Source organism: Saccoglossus kowalevskii, chromosome 2 (genome assembly GCF_978046115.1).
Source record: "Saccoglossus kowalevskii chromosome 2, keSacKowa6.1, whole genome shotgun sequence".
Taxonomy (NCBI): Eukaryota; Metazoa; Hemichordata; class Enteropneusta; family Harrimaniidae; genus Saccoglossus; species Saccoglossus kowalevskii.
Genome location: NC_140642.1, coordinates 562651 through 578139, shown reverse-complemented (window position 1 = coordinate 578139; position 15489 = coordinate 562651). Strand labels below are relative to the sequence as shown.

Below are 15489 nucleotides of genomic sequence, written 5' to 3'. Positions count from 1 at the left end.
CGTTTGTTGTTGTTTCAAGCCGTTGTTGATGTTTCCTTTTCAAAGTTCAATAAATGTCAATCCTGACATGAGACTTTCCGACTTCGTGAATTGTTCCGACCTATAGAGTACAGTGGCTATACTTCGAGCCAAATCACAGCCACATATTGGTGCAAGAGACCAGGATTCAACGGAGCAATTCAAAGTCGCGCGACACAGTGAAAGTTTCAACCAGCACAGTTTTCAACATGGCACCAAAAATCACCACGCTAATCAAGAACAGAGATAGAGCAAGAGTCAAGCTACAAGCGGTGCTACAACCCATTGAACAACTAGTATCCAACTACGAGACAGCTCAAGACAAGACCGTCGCATATCGGGAAATCGCCGCAAGAAAGTTAACCGTTGATACGCGAGTCGAAGCCCTAGTCACCGCCGACGGATATGTCACGGGTCTCATCGATATCGACGACCCAGAATTCGCCGCTACTGACAGTTATGAGGTAGATATACTGAATCGTGTTGCTTTTATTACTTTATTTGTCAATCAAAACAATCCTGCTTCAATTCTAGACCCAAATCAACGACCAGTCAGCGTACAACGCCACCCACCTCAACTCAAAACTGTTCAACTGCCTCGCCTCGAGATACCCATTTTCCGCGGAGACCCACTAACATGGAACGAATTCAACGACAATTTTAAGGCCACAATTGATTCAAATACGCAGATTACCGATGTACAGAAGTTTACATACTTGCGATCATTTGTTGCCGACGACGCCAAGCAACTCATAGACGGCTATCAGATGTCCGCCGAAAATTACAAACTGGCATACGCACTGCTAGAAAAGCGTTACGGACAGACACAACTTATTATTCAAGCGCACATGGAGTCATTATGGACGCGTGCACCACCCGATTATAACGCCACATCTTTGCGAACATTTCACGATAATCTGGACACAACTATTCGCTCACTCAAAGCTCTTGGACAGGATGAATCTCACTACGAAAAGCTATTGATACCGTTTTTACTCAAGCAACTGCCAGTTCAATTTCAACGCCAACTTTCTCGATCCAACACGGATGATACATGGACTTTGGCGACGCTCAGCAAAGCAATGCTACATGAAATCAAAGCTCTCAACATTGGATCAGACGACGCTGCTGATAGCGATCACTACCCATCGTCTGTTGCTGCTTTCAATACCAACAGTCAGTATCCTCAGTCAAAACAAGCAGCTGGTACCCATGGTAACTATCAATGCAATCCACATGTCTCTAACAAAACAAAATATACTGCTAATGCCAGAACACACACTGCACAAAACAATGCTAAATCACAGCAGTATACACCCAGATCACCACATTGCACTTACTGTAATGGTAAACATTATACCACAGACTGTCGTACCATAACAACACGCACAGATCGTTTGAAATTTATACATGATAACAAGCTCTGTTTTAATTGTTTAGGTCATCATCTTTTGCGAGAATGTCGCTCCCGTTGGACTTGTCGCACGTGCAAAGGCAAGCATCATACTTCAATTCACTCGACTATTTCGACAGACACCCAACAAAATAAATCAAGCGATACCCACATAAATTTCGCGCATGTATCAAATCACTCTCCCAAGCGACCATTTCTCAATGGGCGGTCAAATACCGACCCACCACCGCGCGTCTTGCTGAAAACCGCACGAATCACCACATTTGGCAATGGTGTTTCTAGGGTCGCTACAGTCCTTTTTGATGAGGGGGCTGATAGGAGTTTTGTGACAACAAAGTTTGCAAATTCGATAAATGCAAATCCCAATTACTCGGAAACTCTCAATCTGAAATCATTTTCCAATTCGAAAACAGGGTATAAAACGATACCTCGTACCACTGTCGGTCTTCTACAGATAGATGGTATAAAGAGCGCAATCGACTTGCTCATAGTCAATGAAATTTCCGATAATTTAGATAACAACCTCACACACGATTTACGCAATATATCACATATACGCAACCTCAAATTAGCACACCCACTTTCTCACGACACTAACATGACTGTGGATGTATTGATTGGTGCTGACCATTATTGGGACTATGTTGGATCCCACATCATTAGAGGTTGCAGTCCTGTCGCAGTTTCTTCCGCTTTCGGCTATCTCTTATCAGGGCCTATTCCTTCAACTAGACGGAGGGGAAGAAATATCCAGACTTTTCATATATCCAGTGTCAAAGCCCCAGATACTGAACTCGATAGTTTAGTCAGCTCATTTTGGGATTTAGAGACAGTTGGTGTTTACGATACAATCAAGTCAAGCGAACTCAAAGTAGCACAAAATGAACAATACACACAATATATTGATCATTGCCTCACCACCGAAGATGGAAGATACACAGCTAAATTACCTTGGAAACCGGATCACCCTACCTTACATACCAACTATCAAGCAGCAAATACTCGCACCAGAAAAATGATCGCCAAGCTACCAGACAAACTTGTCAAAGTTTACGACAACATTATCAATGATCAGTTGCATAGAGGTTTTATTGAGAGAGTCACCGATGATAGTACAAATATCGGGCATTACTTACCTCATCGCTCGGTCAAGAAGGACAGCGAGTCTACTCCAATTAGAATAGTGTACGACTGTTCAGCAACTACTGGTAAGGACCAGCCCAGCCTCAATCAGTGTTTAGATACAGGACCCCCACTTCTCAATTCATTAACATCTATACTACTGAGATTTCGAGCAGACCCTATAGCATTAACCGCAGATATTGAAAAGGCTTTCTTACAAATTAGTCTACATGAAGCCGACCGGAAATACACTAAATTTCTATGGTTAACGGACTCAACCAATATTAATAGCCCTTTCGAAACCTTCCAGTTCAAATCAGTTCTATTCGGCGCTACATGTTCACCCTTCATATTGAATGCAGCCATCAAACATTTAACGAATGAACACTCTTCAAAATCGACAGCCCAAGTTCTACAACAGGACATTTACGTCGATGACGTAGTTTCTAGTTGCGCATCTTCAATGGAAGCATTACAGTTCTATGAACAATCAATCAATATCCTATCTACACGCAAGTTTAACTTACGTTCCTGGAACACTAATGATGCATTTCTGAGACAAGTTATTGATATTGATGGTCGATCCAACTCAAAGTCTGACTTATCAATTCTCGGGATCCGCTGGGATTCTAAAGCTGACCTTCTGCGCGTGAAACCATTAAAAACGCCGAACTTCGGACAATTCACTTCTAAGCGAGATATCGTAGCATATAGCGCTAGTCTATATGATCCACTAGGTTTGTTTTCTCCTGTTCATATCAAAGCAAAATTGATCATTCAACATTTATGGATCACCAATCACAACTGGGATACACCCATCGACTCTGAAATACTACAACAATGGCAAAATATAGCCGATGATCTCTACAAGATGACGAACAATCACATCCAGCGCAAATATTTTGTCAACAATCCGACTAGTGTTGAAATTCACACATTTTCTGATGCATCAGACAAGGCCTACGGAGCCGCAGTGTATTTAGTATCTGACACCGAATCTACATTAGTGATGGCAAAGGCACGAGTTGCTCCCATAAACAAGCAAACCCTAACAATACCACGCTTAGAGTTAATGGGAGCCCTGATTGGAACACGACTTAGTCAATTTGTTGGTAAATCCCTTGAACGGAAATACTCAATCTCAAAATATGTGTTATGGTCAGATAGTCAGATAACATTACATTGGCTACATGGACGAGGTAAACAGAATGTGTTTACTCGCAATCGTGTGACAGAAATCAACTCATTTCAACAGGAACTCCACTACGTCAATACAGCAGAGAACCCAGCCGACTTAGTAACCCGAGGTATCACACCAGCTGAGCTATCAGAATCAAAATTGTGGTGGAACGGACCGTTTTGGTTAACTAATCGACAACACTGGCCCAGATGCGAGTTATTTGATACTCCAAACACAACCAATTCTGATCAACGTGTGAAGACAGGGGACACTTCAGTATCCACATATACGCAAGCCCCATCTTCAACGCCCACTGAAGTCTCTGAACAGACAGTACTTCACACTGTTGTTACAACACTGCCAAATTTAGAAAACGCACAACTAGGCCCTCCATTCATATCGCCTACGATACGCGAACAATCAATCTCAGTCACAGAAACTTCCACAGAAGTCAACTACAATATTGACAATGTATTCCAGATCGAACATTATCAAAATTTATCACATCTACTTAGAGTTACAGCGTTTGTATTACGTTTCATTAACAAGTTGAGAGAACGCACAAAGAAGACAGCCATATTGACCTCTCCAGATGACAACAATCAACAAACAACAGCGCCCTCACCGACCGAACTAGAGACCGCCGAGCTAGTTTGGATTCAGAATATTCAACATATGTACTACGCTGATGAAATTCGAAGACTAACCAAGAACGATGGTAAACTTGGAATTCTCTGCAAGCAACTCAAGCTATTCGTCGACAGCGATCAATTATTACGTGCAGGAGGTCGACTGCAGAATACCAACTTACCCTTCAACACTGTACACCCGATATTGATCCCCGGTAAACATGCGTTCACCACAATGATAATTCGGGACACTCATTTAAGTCTTCAACATGCCGGTACTAACGCAGTCACGTCTCAATTACGCGAGCGGTACTGGATAATCTCAATGCGACGCTACGTCAAAGCAGTTCTACGCCAATGCGTCATTTGCAAGAAAGTAGACGGTACGCCATACTCCAAGCCAATTCCAGCGCCACTTCCTACCTTCAGAGTACAACGATCTGAACCCTTTTCTTCTATTGGAATAGACTACACCGGACACTTATTCGTCAAAGACCCAATCAATCAAGCTATTGTTAAGGTCTACATCTGTCTATTCACATGTACTATCACGCGCGCCATACACTTAGAACTCGTCAGAGATCTTACGACTGAATCGTTTCTATTAGCCCTTCGACGTTTCACATCACGTCGCTCGACACCTAATCTCATCATATCGGACAATGCGTCAACGTTTGTATCAGCGTCACACCAGCTCAAAGAAATCATTCAAAATTCTACAGTACAACGCTATTTATCAGATCAACGCATAGCATGGAAATTTACTCCAAAGCGCAGTCCATGGTGCAGAGGTTTCTTCGAACGAATGATTTCTATTACCAAGACAAGCCTTAAGAAAGTTCTTGGGCGATCCTGTGTGACCTATGTCGAATTGGAGACTATTCTGACCGAAATTGAATCTTCAATAAATGAACGACCGCTGACATTTGTTTCTTCAGATATCGCCGATCTGAATCCGCTCACACCTTCACATTTGATCAACGGGCGTAGTATACACAGTTTACCACAAGCTACTGAAACGGTCACAAACCCCAATATCTTGATGAATCATCACATTGCAAATCACCGATATCGTTACCTCACTATGCTTCAAGATGCCTTCTGGAGGCGTTGGTCGCATGAATATATCACCGCTCTTCGCGAACGGCACATCAACCAACACAAGGGTGTCAAAACCAATAGAATCAAAGTTGGTGATATAGTTTTAGTACATGATGACATCAAGAAGCGCCTTCACTGGAACCTAGCCTGTGTTACCAAGTTATTACCAGGTTCGGACGGTATTGTTCGCGCAGCAGAAATCAAGACGAAAAGTGGAATGACCAACCGAGACATTTCACGTTTATATCCATTAGAGATATCAACCGACAACACGCAATCTGATCAAGAAATATCAACGGACATATCTGCGACGTCATTGATCGATTCACAACCAATCAATGATGAAGTAGACAATTCTAACACAACGCAAATTCACAGACAATCACGAAGAAAGGCAGCTCAACTAGCCAAACAAAGAATCACCATGCAGTACAATGATAATTCTGTTTGAATAATTACATTGACTCTTTATCACATAGAGACTCTTTTACAAACTTTTCGATATCACCAGAGAACTCTTTTCAAAACAGTGATTTATTACTGAACACTAGAAATAAGTAAGAACAGTATTTCTCATAATAATGAATATTGCACAATTTAGGCAAGATATTCATTTGTATCATAATTCTATGTTATAATGTTCCCTTTATTGAATATTTGAGCATTTTACATTGATTCTACAGTTAAGCAAACCCACTATGTTTTGATACAGGTTTGCCAGCAACTCGTTTGTGCCCGGAGTATGTCGGGGCGAGATGCAAATCATAGGTGTGTTTGTTGATTAAGTTTGAATTGTCTAGTTAGACTTCAAAATGTTTTCTATAATTAATATTCAATTCGCTGTATTATTTCTGTTCAGCAATAGCTTTGATGTTTAGTTTAGATTATTCGTATTTCTATTATATCATACATTGTATTTGACCTATGACGTTATTACCGCGATCAGTGATTGGTTTAAAACCGATCTATCACAACTTGAGTTTTGTGTCATGTGACACTTGAGGTCCTCGTGCCATTGTTATCGTTATTATTATTTTTACGTTTGTTGTTGTTTCAAGCCGTTGTTGATGTTTCCTTTTCAAAGTTCAATAAATGTCAATCCTGACATGAGACTTTCCGACTTCGTGAATTGTTCCGACCTATAGAGTACAGTGGCTATACTTCGAGCCAAATCACAGCCACATATTGGTGCAAGAGACCAGGATTCAACGGAGCAATTCAAAGTCGCGCGACACAGTGAAAGTTTCAACCAGCACAGTTTTCAACATGGCACCAAAAATCACCACGCTAATCAAGAACAGAGATAGAGCAAGAGTCAAGCTACAAGCGGTGCTACAACCCATTGAACAACTAGTATCCAACTACGAGACAGCTCAAGACAAGACCGTCGCATATCGGGAAATCGCCGCAAGAAAGTTAACCGTTGATACGCGAGTCGAAGCCCTAGTCACCGCCGACGGATATGTCACGGGTCTCATCGATATCGACGACCCAGAATTCGCCGCTACTGACAGTTATGAGGTAGATATACTGAATCGTGTTGCTTTTATTACTTTATTTGTCAATCAAAACAATCCTGCTTCAATTCTAGACCCAAATCAACGACCAGTCAGCGTACAACGCCACCCACCTCAACTCAAAACTGTTCAACTGCCTCGCCTCGAGATACCCATTTTCCGCGGAGACCCACTAACATGGAACGAATTCAACGACAATTTTAAGGCCACAATTGATTCAAATACGCAGATTACCGATGTACAGAAGTTTACATACTTGCGATCATTTGTTGCCGACGACGCCAAGCAACTCATAGACGGCTATCAGATGTCCGCCGAAAATTACAAACTGGCATACGCACTGCTAGAAAAGCGTTACGGACAGACACAACTTATTATTCAAGCGCACATGGAGTCATTATGGACGCGTGCACCACCCGATTATAACGCCACGGGGGTCATCGATACATCTTAACTATGGTGGACTATGCTACACGGTATCCAGAGGCCGTTCCACTTAAAAATATAGATACGGAGACTGTAGCCAAGGCGTTGATTGACTTTTATAGCCGATTGGGGGTTCTAGAAGAAGTACTAAGTGACATGGGGACTCAGTTTGTGTCAGAATGCATGCAAGAAGTATCAAGATTGCTCAGCATTAAGAGACTGACGTCTACGCCCTATCACCCCATTTGTAATGGACTGGTGGAAAAGTTTAATGGTACTTTGAAGAAGATGTTAAAGCGGTTGTGCCATGAACAGCCAAGGCAATGTCATTGGTATATTAGTGCTTTACTCTTCGCATATAGAGAGGTACCACAGGAGTCAACTGTTTTTTCCCCATTTGAGCTGTTATATGGTCAAACGGTTAGAGGCCCAATGAAGATCCTTAAAGAGTTATGGACCGAAGAGAGCGATACTCCTGAGATAGTTAATAGTTACCAGTATGTGTTTGAGTTGAGAGATCGGTTAGAACAGACTTTAGAGATTGCTAAATGCACAGAACCGATACAAGTGTTACTATGCTCGTAAAACGAAGAAGCGAGTGCTTAAGGAAGGAGATAAGGTGTTAATTTTGCTGCCAACTGACAACAACAAGCTATTGATGCAGTGGAAGGGTCCTTATGTGGTGGAGCAGGTAATAGGCGAAAACGATTATCGAGTGAGGGTAGGTGACAAAGTGAAGACGTATCATGTAAATATGCTAAAGTTGTATGTTGAGCGGGAGACGTCACCTCAACCAGATGGAAGTGGGACAAGTTACTCACCAAATACGGCCATAGACTTGATGAATGCTGTGCGCGCAGCTACAGCGGGTTGCAATGAGTCAGATGAAGAGAATGCTGTAGACGAAGATGATCTTCTAGAGTTAGGAACTTGTAAACCTAAGGAGTCAGGTAAAGATGTTCAAATTGGTACAGACCTGACAGAACACCAGAGGAAAGAACTGGTGGGTTTAGTCAATACCTATGATAAGGTGTTTACTGACTTGCCAGGAAAGACCAAGATAATCAGTCATAAGATTGACCTGACAAATGATACACCAATACGATCTAAGCCATACTGACTACCATATGCAATAAGGGAGAACCTTAGGCAAGATATTGAAGATATATTAAAAATGGGAGTAATCAGGAAGTCCACATCACCCTATGCGTCACCAGTGGTGATTGTAAAGAAGAAGGATGGATCGAATCGCATATGTGTAGACTATAGAAAATTAAATAAGATCACTGTAACCGACCCTGAGCCAATGGTAACAACAGGGGATATATTTCAGAGGCTACATAATAGTAAGTTCCTGTCAAAAATTGATTTAAGTAAGGGTTATGGGCAGATACCAGTAGCTGAAGAAGATATACCAAAGACAGCATTTGTTACTCCCGATGGAACTTATGAATTTTTAAGGATGCCATTTGGAATGAAGAATTCGGGAGCTACTCTGGTGCGGGGAATCAGGAAATTATTGTCAGGTATGGAGGGGGGTTGGAAGCTATATAGATGACCTGATAGTTTATTCAAGCTGCTGGGATGAGCATGTTCAAGTATTATCTGAGTTGTTACGAAGACTGAGGGCAGCGGACATAACAGCTAGACCATCCAAGTGTGTTCTGAGTGCAACATCAGTAGAATTCCTGGGTCATGAAATTGGACACAATTGGGTGAGTTCGAGTCACGACAACATGGAAAAAATTCAAGAAGCGCAAAGACCAGCGACCAAGAAAGGTGTCCGATCATTCTTTGGGCTGGTCAATTACTACAGAGACCACATCCCCTTATTCGCAACTATTGCAGCACCCCTGAGTGATCTACTAAGGAAAGGACAACCCAACAAAGTTGTATGGGGAGAGGCCCAGGAGAAAGCATATAACACATTGCGGGAATACTTATTGGGCAAACCAATTTTGAAGTTGCCAGACCTACAGAAACCATTTGTGTTGCGGACGGACGCGTCTCAGGTAGGAATTGGAGCAGTACTTATGCAGAATCATGGTGAGAAGCTTCATCCAGTTGCGTATGCAAGTAAGAAGTTATCCGATGCAGAAAAGTAATATTCAACTGTAGAAAGGGAATGTTTAGCCATTGTATGGGGCGTGAATAAATTTCGCCTATATTTAGCCGGTATGGAGTTCATTTTGCAGACGGATCATAAACCATTGTCTTACCTGGATAAAGCCAAGTTTGCAAATGACCGAGTGATGAGATGGGTGATGACTCTGCAAGGATATAATTATCGTGTTGAAGATATTCCTGGACGGGACAATGTGGTAGCGGACTACCTGAGTAGATTGATGGACTGAGGAACTTTGAACAGTATAGTAGAATGTTATTCGTTTATGACTGTATTTCATATTTTATTATATTCTACTGTATGTGATTTTCGAATTTATGTACTCAGTTCGATTTGATATATTGTATTGTTGTTTTATTTGAAATTGTTATCGTATTCGTATTATTGACGTCGTTGCTAGTCATGTAATATTATATGTTATAATATTCTTGAGAGGGGAAGCATGTCGCATACGACTTGTTTACCACTTCCGTGTGACTGAGAATGTTCTAGAACCGTACTGTGTTTTTTAGAAACTGGTTGAATAGGTAATAGAACACTGTAGGAGGCAATAGAAGGTAATAGAACATTCTAGAAATTTGTAGTAAGTTCCAGACTCATTATGTATGCTGATGTAATGGTCTATTTATAGACAGTGTGGGTATATATAGGGGCAATAGTTATATCTCCCTACATATGACAAATGCGCAAAGACAACTGTGAAGACTTGAACATATCTGGTATACTTGCTGTTTATGTACTACAAATACATTGTGCCCATTTTATATTTGTCAAACAATTTTTCTTGTGTATATTTAATTATGGAAGTTATCTATAATGTGTTAATAAAACTTGCTGTTTATATGCTGCATATATATATATATATATATATATATATATATATATATATATTGTCTGTAGTTTATTTATTTGTTATTTTTACTTTGTTTTGCATTTGTTTATGTTTTACTGATTGACGTAAACCAACAATCGCCAAATAGTAATGGTAAAGCAACATTGGACTTATTCTTTTATGTACTCGAAAGACTGGGCTAATTCAAACATTTTCAGTAAAGAGGCAAAAAGTCTTCTTGTTGTACGATGGATGAATGGCCGGCTTGTTGATATATCTGTGAGTAAATAAATATACCCACTTTTAATAAAGCTGTACGTACTTTAAACAGTACATTCACGGGTCTATTCATTATATATGTTTTATTATATTAACCGTGAATAGTAGCACTTACGTAATTATGAAGAACATTACTTTCAAATAAAAGTATTATTGTAAAAGGTGTGACCGCGGTATCTTTCCGATATAATATTGAAAAATGTATTATGAATGAATTAACGTACCTATTGTAAAAGGTGTGACCGCGGTATCTTTCCGATATGATAATTAAGAACGTACTATAAATGTATTAATGTACCTATTGTAAAAGGTGTGACCGCGGTATCTTTCCGATATAATAATTAAGAACGTACTATAAATGTATTAATGTACCTATTGTAAAAAGTGTGACCGCGGTATCTTTCAGATATAATATTGAAAAATGTATTATGAATGAATTAACGTACCTATTGTAAAAGGTGTGACCGCGGTATCTTTCCGATATAATAATTAAGAACGTACTATAAATGTATTAATGTACCTATTGTAAAAAGTGTGACCGCGGTATCTTTCCGATATAATAATTAATAATGTATTATGAATGTATTAACGTACCAATTGTAAAAGGTGTGACCGCGGTATCTTTGCGATATAATAATTAAGAACGTATTATGAATGTATTAATGTATCTATTGTAAAAGGTGTGACCGCGGTATCTTTCCGATATAATAATTAAGAACGTATTATGAATTTATCAATGTACCTATTGTAAAAGGTGTGACCGCGGTATCTTTCCGATATAATAATTAAGAACGTATTATGAATTTATCAATGTACCTATTGTAAAAGGTGTGACCGCGGTATCTTTCCGATATAATAATTAAGAACGTATTATGAATGTATTAATGTATCTATTGTAAAAGGTGTGACCGCGGTATCTATATAATATTACTCATGATGTACCGTATTGTATAATACTACTAATATCGTACCGTAATGCTCGTGTGGTACAGTACTGTATAATAAAACTCATGTTGTATCGTACTGTATAATAATACTTATGTTGTATCGCAATGTATAATAATACTAATATCGTACCGTAATACTCGTGTGTTACAGTGCTGTATAATAAAACTCATGTTGTATCGTAATGTATATGACTAATATCGTACCGTAATACTCGTGTGGTACAGTACTGTATAATAAAACTCATGTTGTATCATAATGTATAATAATACTAATATCGTACCGTAATACTCGTGTGGTACAGTACTGTATAATAATACTCATGTTGTATCGTAATGTATAATAATACTAATATCGTACCGTAATACTCGTGTGGTACAGTACTGTATAATAAAACTCATGTTGTATCGCAATGTATAATAATACTAATATCGTACCGTAATACTCGTGTGGTGCCGTACTGTATAATAAAACACATGTCGGACGTAAAGAGATATTGTAACATACTCTATAATAATACTCCCTCGTATCGTACATCCATAATAATACTCATGACTCTTATAAATATAAAGATATATTATAACCCGTGTCGTACAGTACTGTATAATAATACTAGTGTCGGGCGTAAAGAGATGTTATAACATTCTCTATAATAATACTCCTGTTGTATCGTACATCTATAATAACACTCGGGTCGGACGTGAAGATATATTATAACGCCCTCTTGTCGGACGTAAAGAGATATTATAACGCACTCTATCATAATACTCGCGCAGTACCGTACTGTATAATAATACTCTTGTCGGATATAAAGAGAAATTATAACGTACGTACGTACTTAGCCGCCACCCCTACAAGTGAATGGCAACGTTCAAACAAAATGGTGGCCGCCGGACAATTGCGTCAGCAGAACGATGATATCGCAAGGCAAAACATGTTAATTGTGGCATAGTCTCCCACTTTTATGGTTCTTAACTAGAGTCAATATAGCCCCGGGTGTCTAGATATCGTTGTAAAACTGTCAACAACTAAGTATTTTGGCCCCGGACAGTCATATTCCACCCCGGACAGTCCCCGGGCAGTCCCCGGGCAGTCTCGGACAGCCCCGGACAGTAAATAGTAGGACCGGCCTCTACACCGAATCACATGTTTAAAATCAATCTGGCTGTTATACATAAAATAATCAAGACCATCAATGATCTGGGGTGGATAACTATGAAAAGTAGAGTCAGTTTATTAAAACTGAATTATTACAAGAGGTTGTGTTTAATGGAATCAACCAGATGGTCAAAAATTAGTTTTAATAAACTAACAGCAGTTAAAGAGAATAATCTGATTAAGACCTGGCCATAGCTAAATAGCATTGAAAATATAGAAAGAAATATAAAGATAAACAAAAGTCAATTCACTAATCTGTCTGAAAGAAATATTACAAATTTGATTGTAAAAAGTGACGAGATTCAATGGAAACAAAAAATGGCAGAGAAATCAAGTCTCGTTCGTTATAGAAAATTTAAAACAAATTTAAAAAATCGTGAGAAATATTTAAATTCTTTATCCAACTTCAAGGGCACCCAATTAAAATTCAAGGCAAGATCCTGCATTCTTGGTTTGGCATATGAGAAAATGAAATGGGCAAACTTGGATAATAATGATTGTATCTGTCCATGTTGCAAAAAGGAACCTGAAACACTGGAGCATTTCATATTACATTGTGAATGTTTCTCAGCACAGAGAAAAACCCTAATGGAAGGGATTGAAATGCTACTATGTAACAAAAATGAAATAAATTTACATAAAGACTTCATAGCAAACAAAGAAGTGCTATGCTAATCCTGGGTGACAGTACAAGGCAGTATAATTCAGTCCTGTGTGACGAAATTGATACTTTTACAAACAAATTCTTAGTTGATGCCATGGACAGTAGAAAAAGGTATACAGATAATATTTAATATTTTTCCAGTGTACTTCTTATATTTTAGTTTTAATATTTTTTTTTTGCTACTTTTAGATGTTTTTTATTGTTGTTATATTTTGTTATCTTAGTTCATGTAACTTAATTTCTTTTTGTCTATCAAAAGTTTTTTTTTTCATTAGTCTTTGAGTGAAATGTATTTTTTATTTGGTGCAGCTCCTAGTTTACATAGTGAGCCCCTGTTACAAAAGGGAAGCAATAAATAAATAAATAAATGAACAATACAATCATAGTCTGAAAACTTACATTTATCGTTTTCTTGTCAAAAAACATCAGGTTAGCATGGGTGACAGCAAATACAAACAAGTTGACAGGCTGCTTGAAACGCAAGTCTTACATTGATGTCCTTTTCAGTATGATGTGTCTTATAGCCGTTGGTGGCGCTATACTATAAAACATTCCCCAAGATTTACGACAAATCTTACAACTGCTATTACAAAACTGGTAGGAGGCAATACATTTGGCGCGAAAGTATTCAAAAATCATTTTTTGGCTGTTGCAATGACAGTGGTGGGCCAAGATTTTTTTCCAATCAGTGACGGTACGACCTAACTGTCAAGTATGAACAAAATCAGCCAAGCCAAAAAAAAACGTTGCTGGTGAAACTAGTTACCCTAACTGAAGGTGCACTTGTTTGGAGCAGCATCATCTCCAGGGTGTGCAAATTATGGCATGAAGTATCTAGCTAACCAGAATAAGATAGAGTTTCCCCTAGCAGCAAGTTCCTTACAGGGTGACTTTTATGTTGATGATGGGCTTATCAGTACAGAATCAACAGATGATGCAATTAAATTAGTGAAGGAGGTACAAACCGTGTGTTCTAAAGGAGGACTACATCTTCACAAGTTTATTTCAAACAGCAGAGAAGTAATGAAAGCCATACCCATTAGTGAAAGAGCCAATGGAATTAAGAATGTTGATTTGAGTCATGACAGTCTACCAATAGAGAGAGTACTTGGGATCCAGTGGTGCGTAGAATCAGATACGTTCAAGTTTCACATACAGGCTAAAAATCAACCTCCCACACGACATGGAATTCTTTCCACAGTAGCTTCAATTTATGATCCACTGGGATTTCTCGCTCCATTCATCCTCATTGGAAAACGAATTCTTCAAAAAATGTGTAAGAAAAACATAGGTTGGGATGAGCCGCTATCTGATAATTTACGGCCAATATGGGATAGGTGGAAAGCTGATTTTGAGAATTTAAAAGCAGTTCAAGTACCAAGGAGTTACAAACCACACGACTTTGGCAAGATCCTGAGCACTGAGCTGCATCACTTCTCGGATGCCAGCACCAGTGGTTATGGTCAATTGTCCTACCTTCGACTTGTTGGTGAGAATCGAGTACACTGTACTTTGATTGTTGGAAAGGCCAGAGTTGCCCCAATTAAAGTAGTTACCATCCCACATCTAGAGTTGACTGCTGCAGTAGTGTCTGCAAACATGAGCCATAGACTGAAGGAAGAATTAAATGTCAATATTGATGGAGAGTACTTCTGGACAGACTCCCAGGTTGTTTTAGGATATATCGCAAATGAAGCCAGAAGGTTCCACGTATTTGTAGCAAATAGAATCCAAAAAAATCAGGCATTTGTCTAACTGCAGTCAATGGTCTTATGTTTCATCTGGAGAAAATCCTGCTGATCACGCCTCTAGAGGAGTTTTCGCTTCTGAGCTGCTTGACTCAAACTGGTTTCAGGGACCGAAGTTTCTGTGGAAAAGAGAGTTGGAAATAGTGGAAGAACCAACCTATGAATTGAATGTTGGAGATCCTGAAGTGAGAAATGTGACAACTTTCTCAGCTGTGACACAAGAAGAACCATTCAACTTGGAGACTTGCATGTCCCGCTTCTCTAAATGGTCCGGAGCTGTTGGAGCATTGGCACGTATTTAAAAGAGTTTTAAGAGAGGGAAAGGGAACGA

General features: G+C 39.3%; 2 protein-coding genes across 2 annotated transcripts; both read left to right on the top strand.

Moving 5' to 3' along the window:
- The first annotated feature begins 227 nt into the window (after nucleotides 1-227).
- Nucleotides 228-5915, top strand: LOC146748040 (uncharacterized). Its single transcript, XM_085496115.1, has one exon. The coding sequence runs from the start codon at nucleotides 228-230 to the stop codon at nucleotides 5913-5915; it is 5688 nt and encodes a 1895-aa protein (XP_085352241.1).
- Nucleotides 5916-14235: 8320 nt separating this feature from the next.
- Nucleotides 14236-15460, top strand: LOC146748039 (uncharacterized). The gene is made up of 2 exons (XM_085496110.1): nucleotides 14236-15120; nucleotides 15266-15460. The coding sequence occupies exons 1-2, from the start codon at nucleotides 14236-14238 to the stop codon at nucleotides 15458-15460; spliced, it is 1080 nt and encodes a 359-aa protein (XP_085352236.1).
- Nucleotides 15461-15489: the final 29 nt, after the last annotated feature.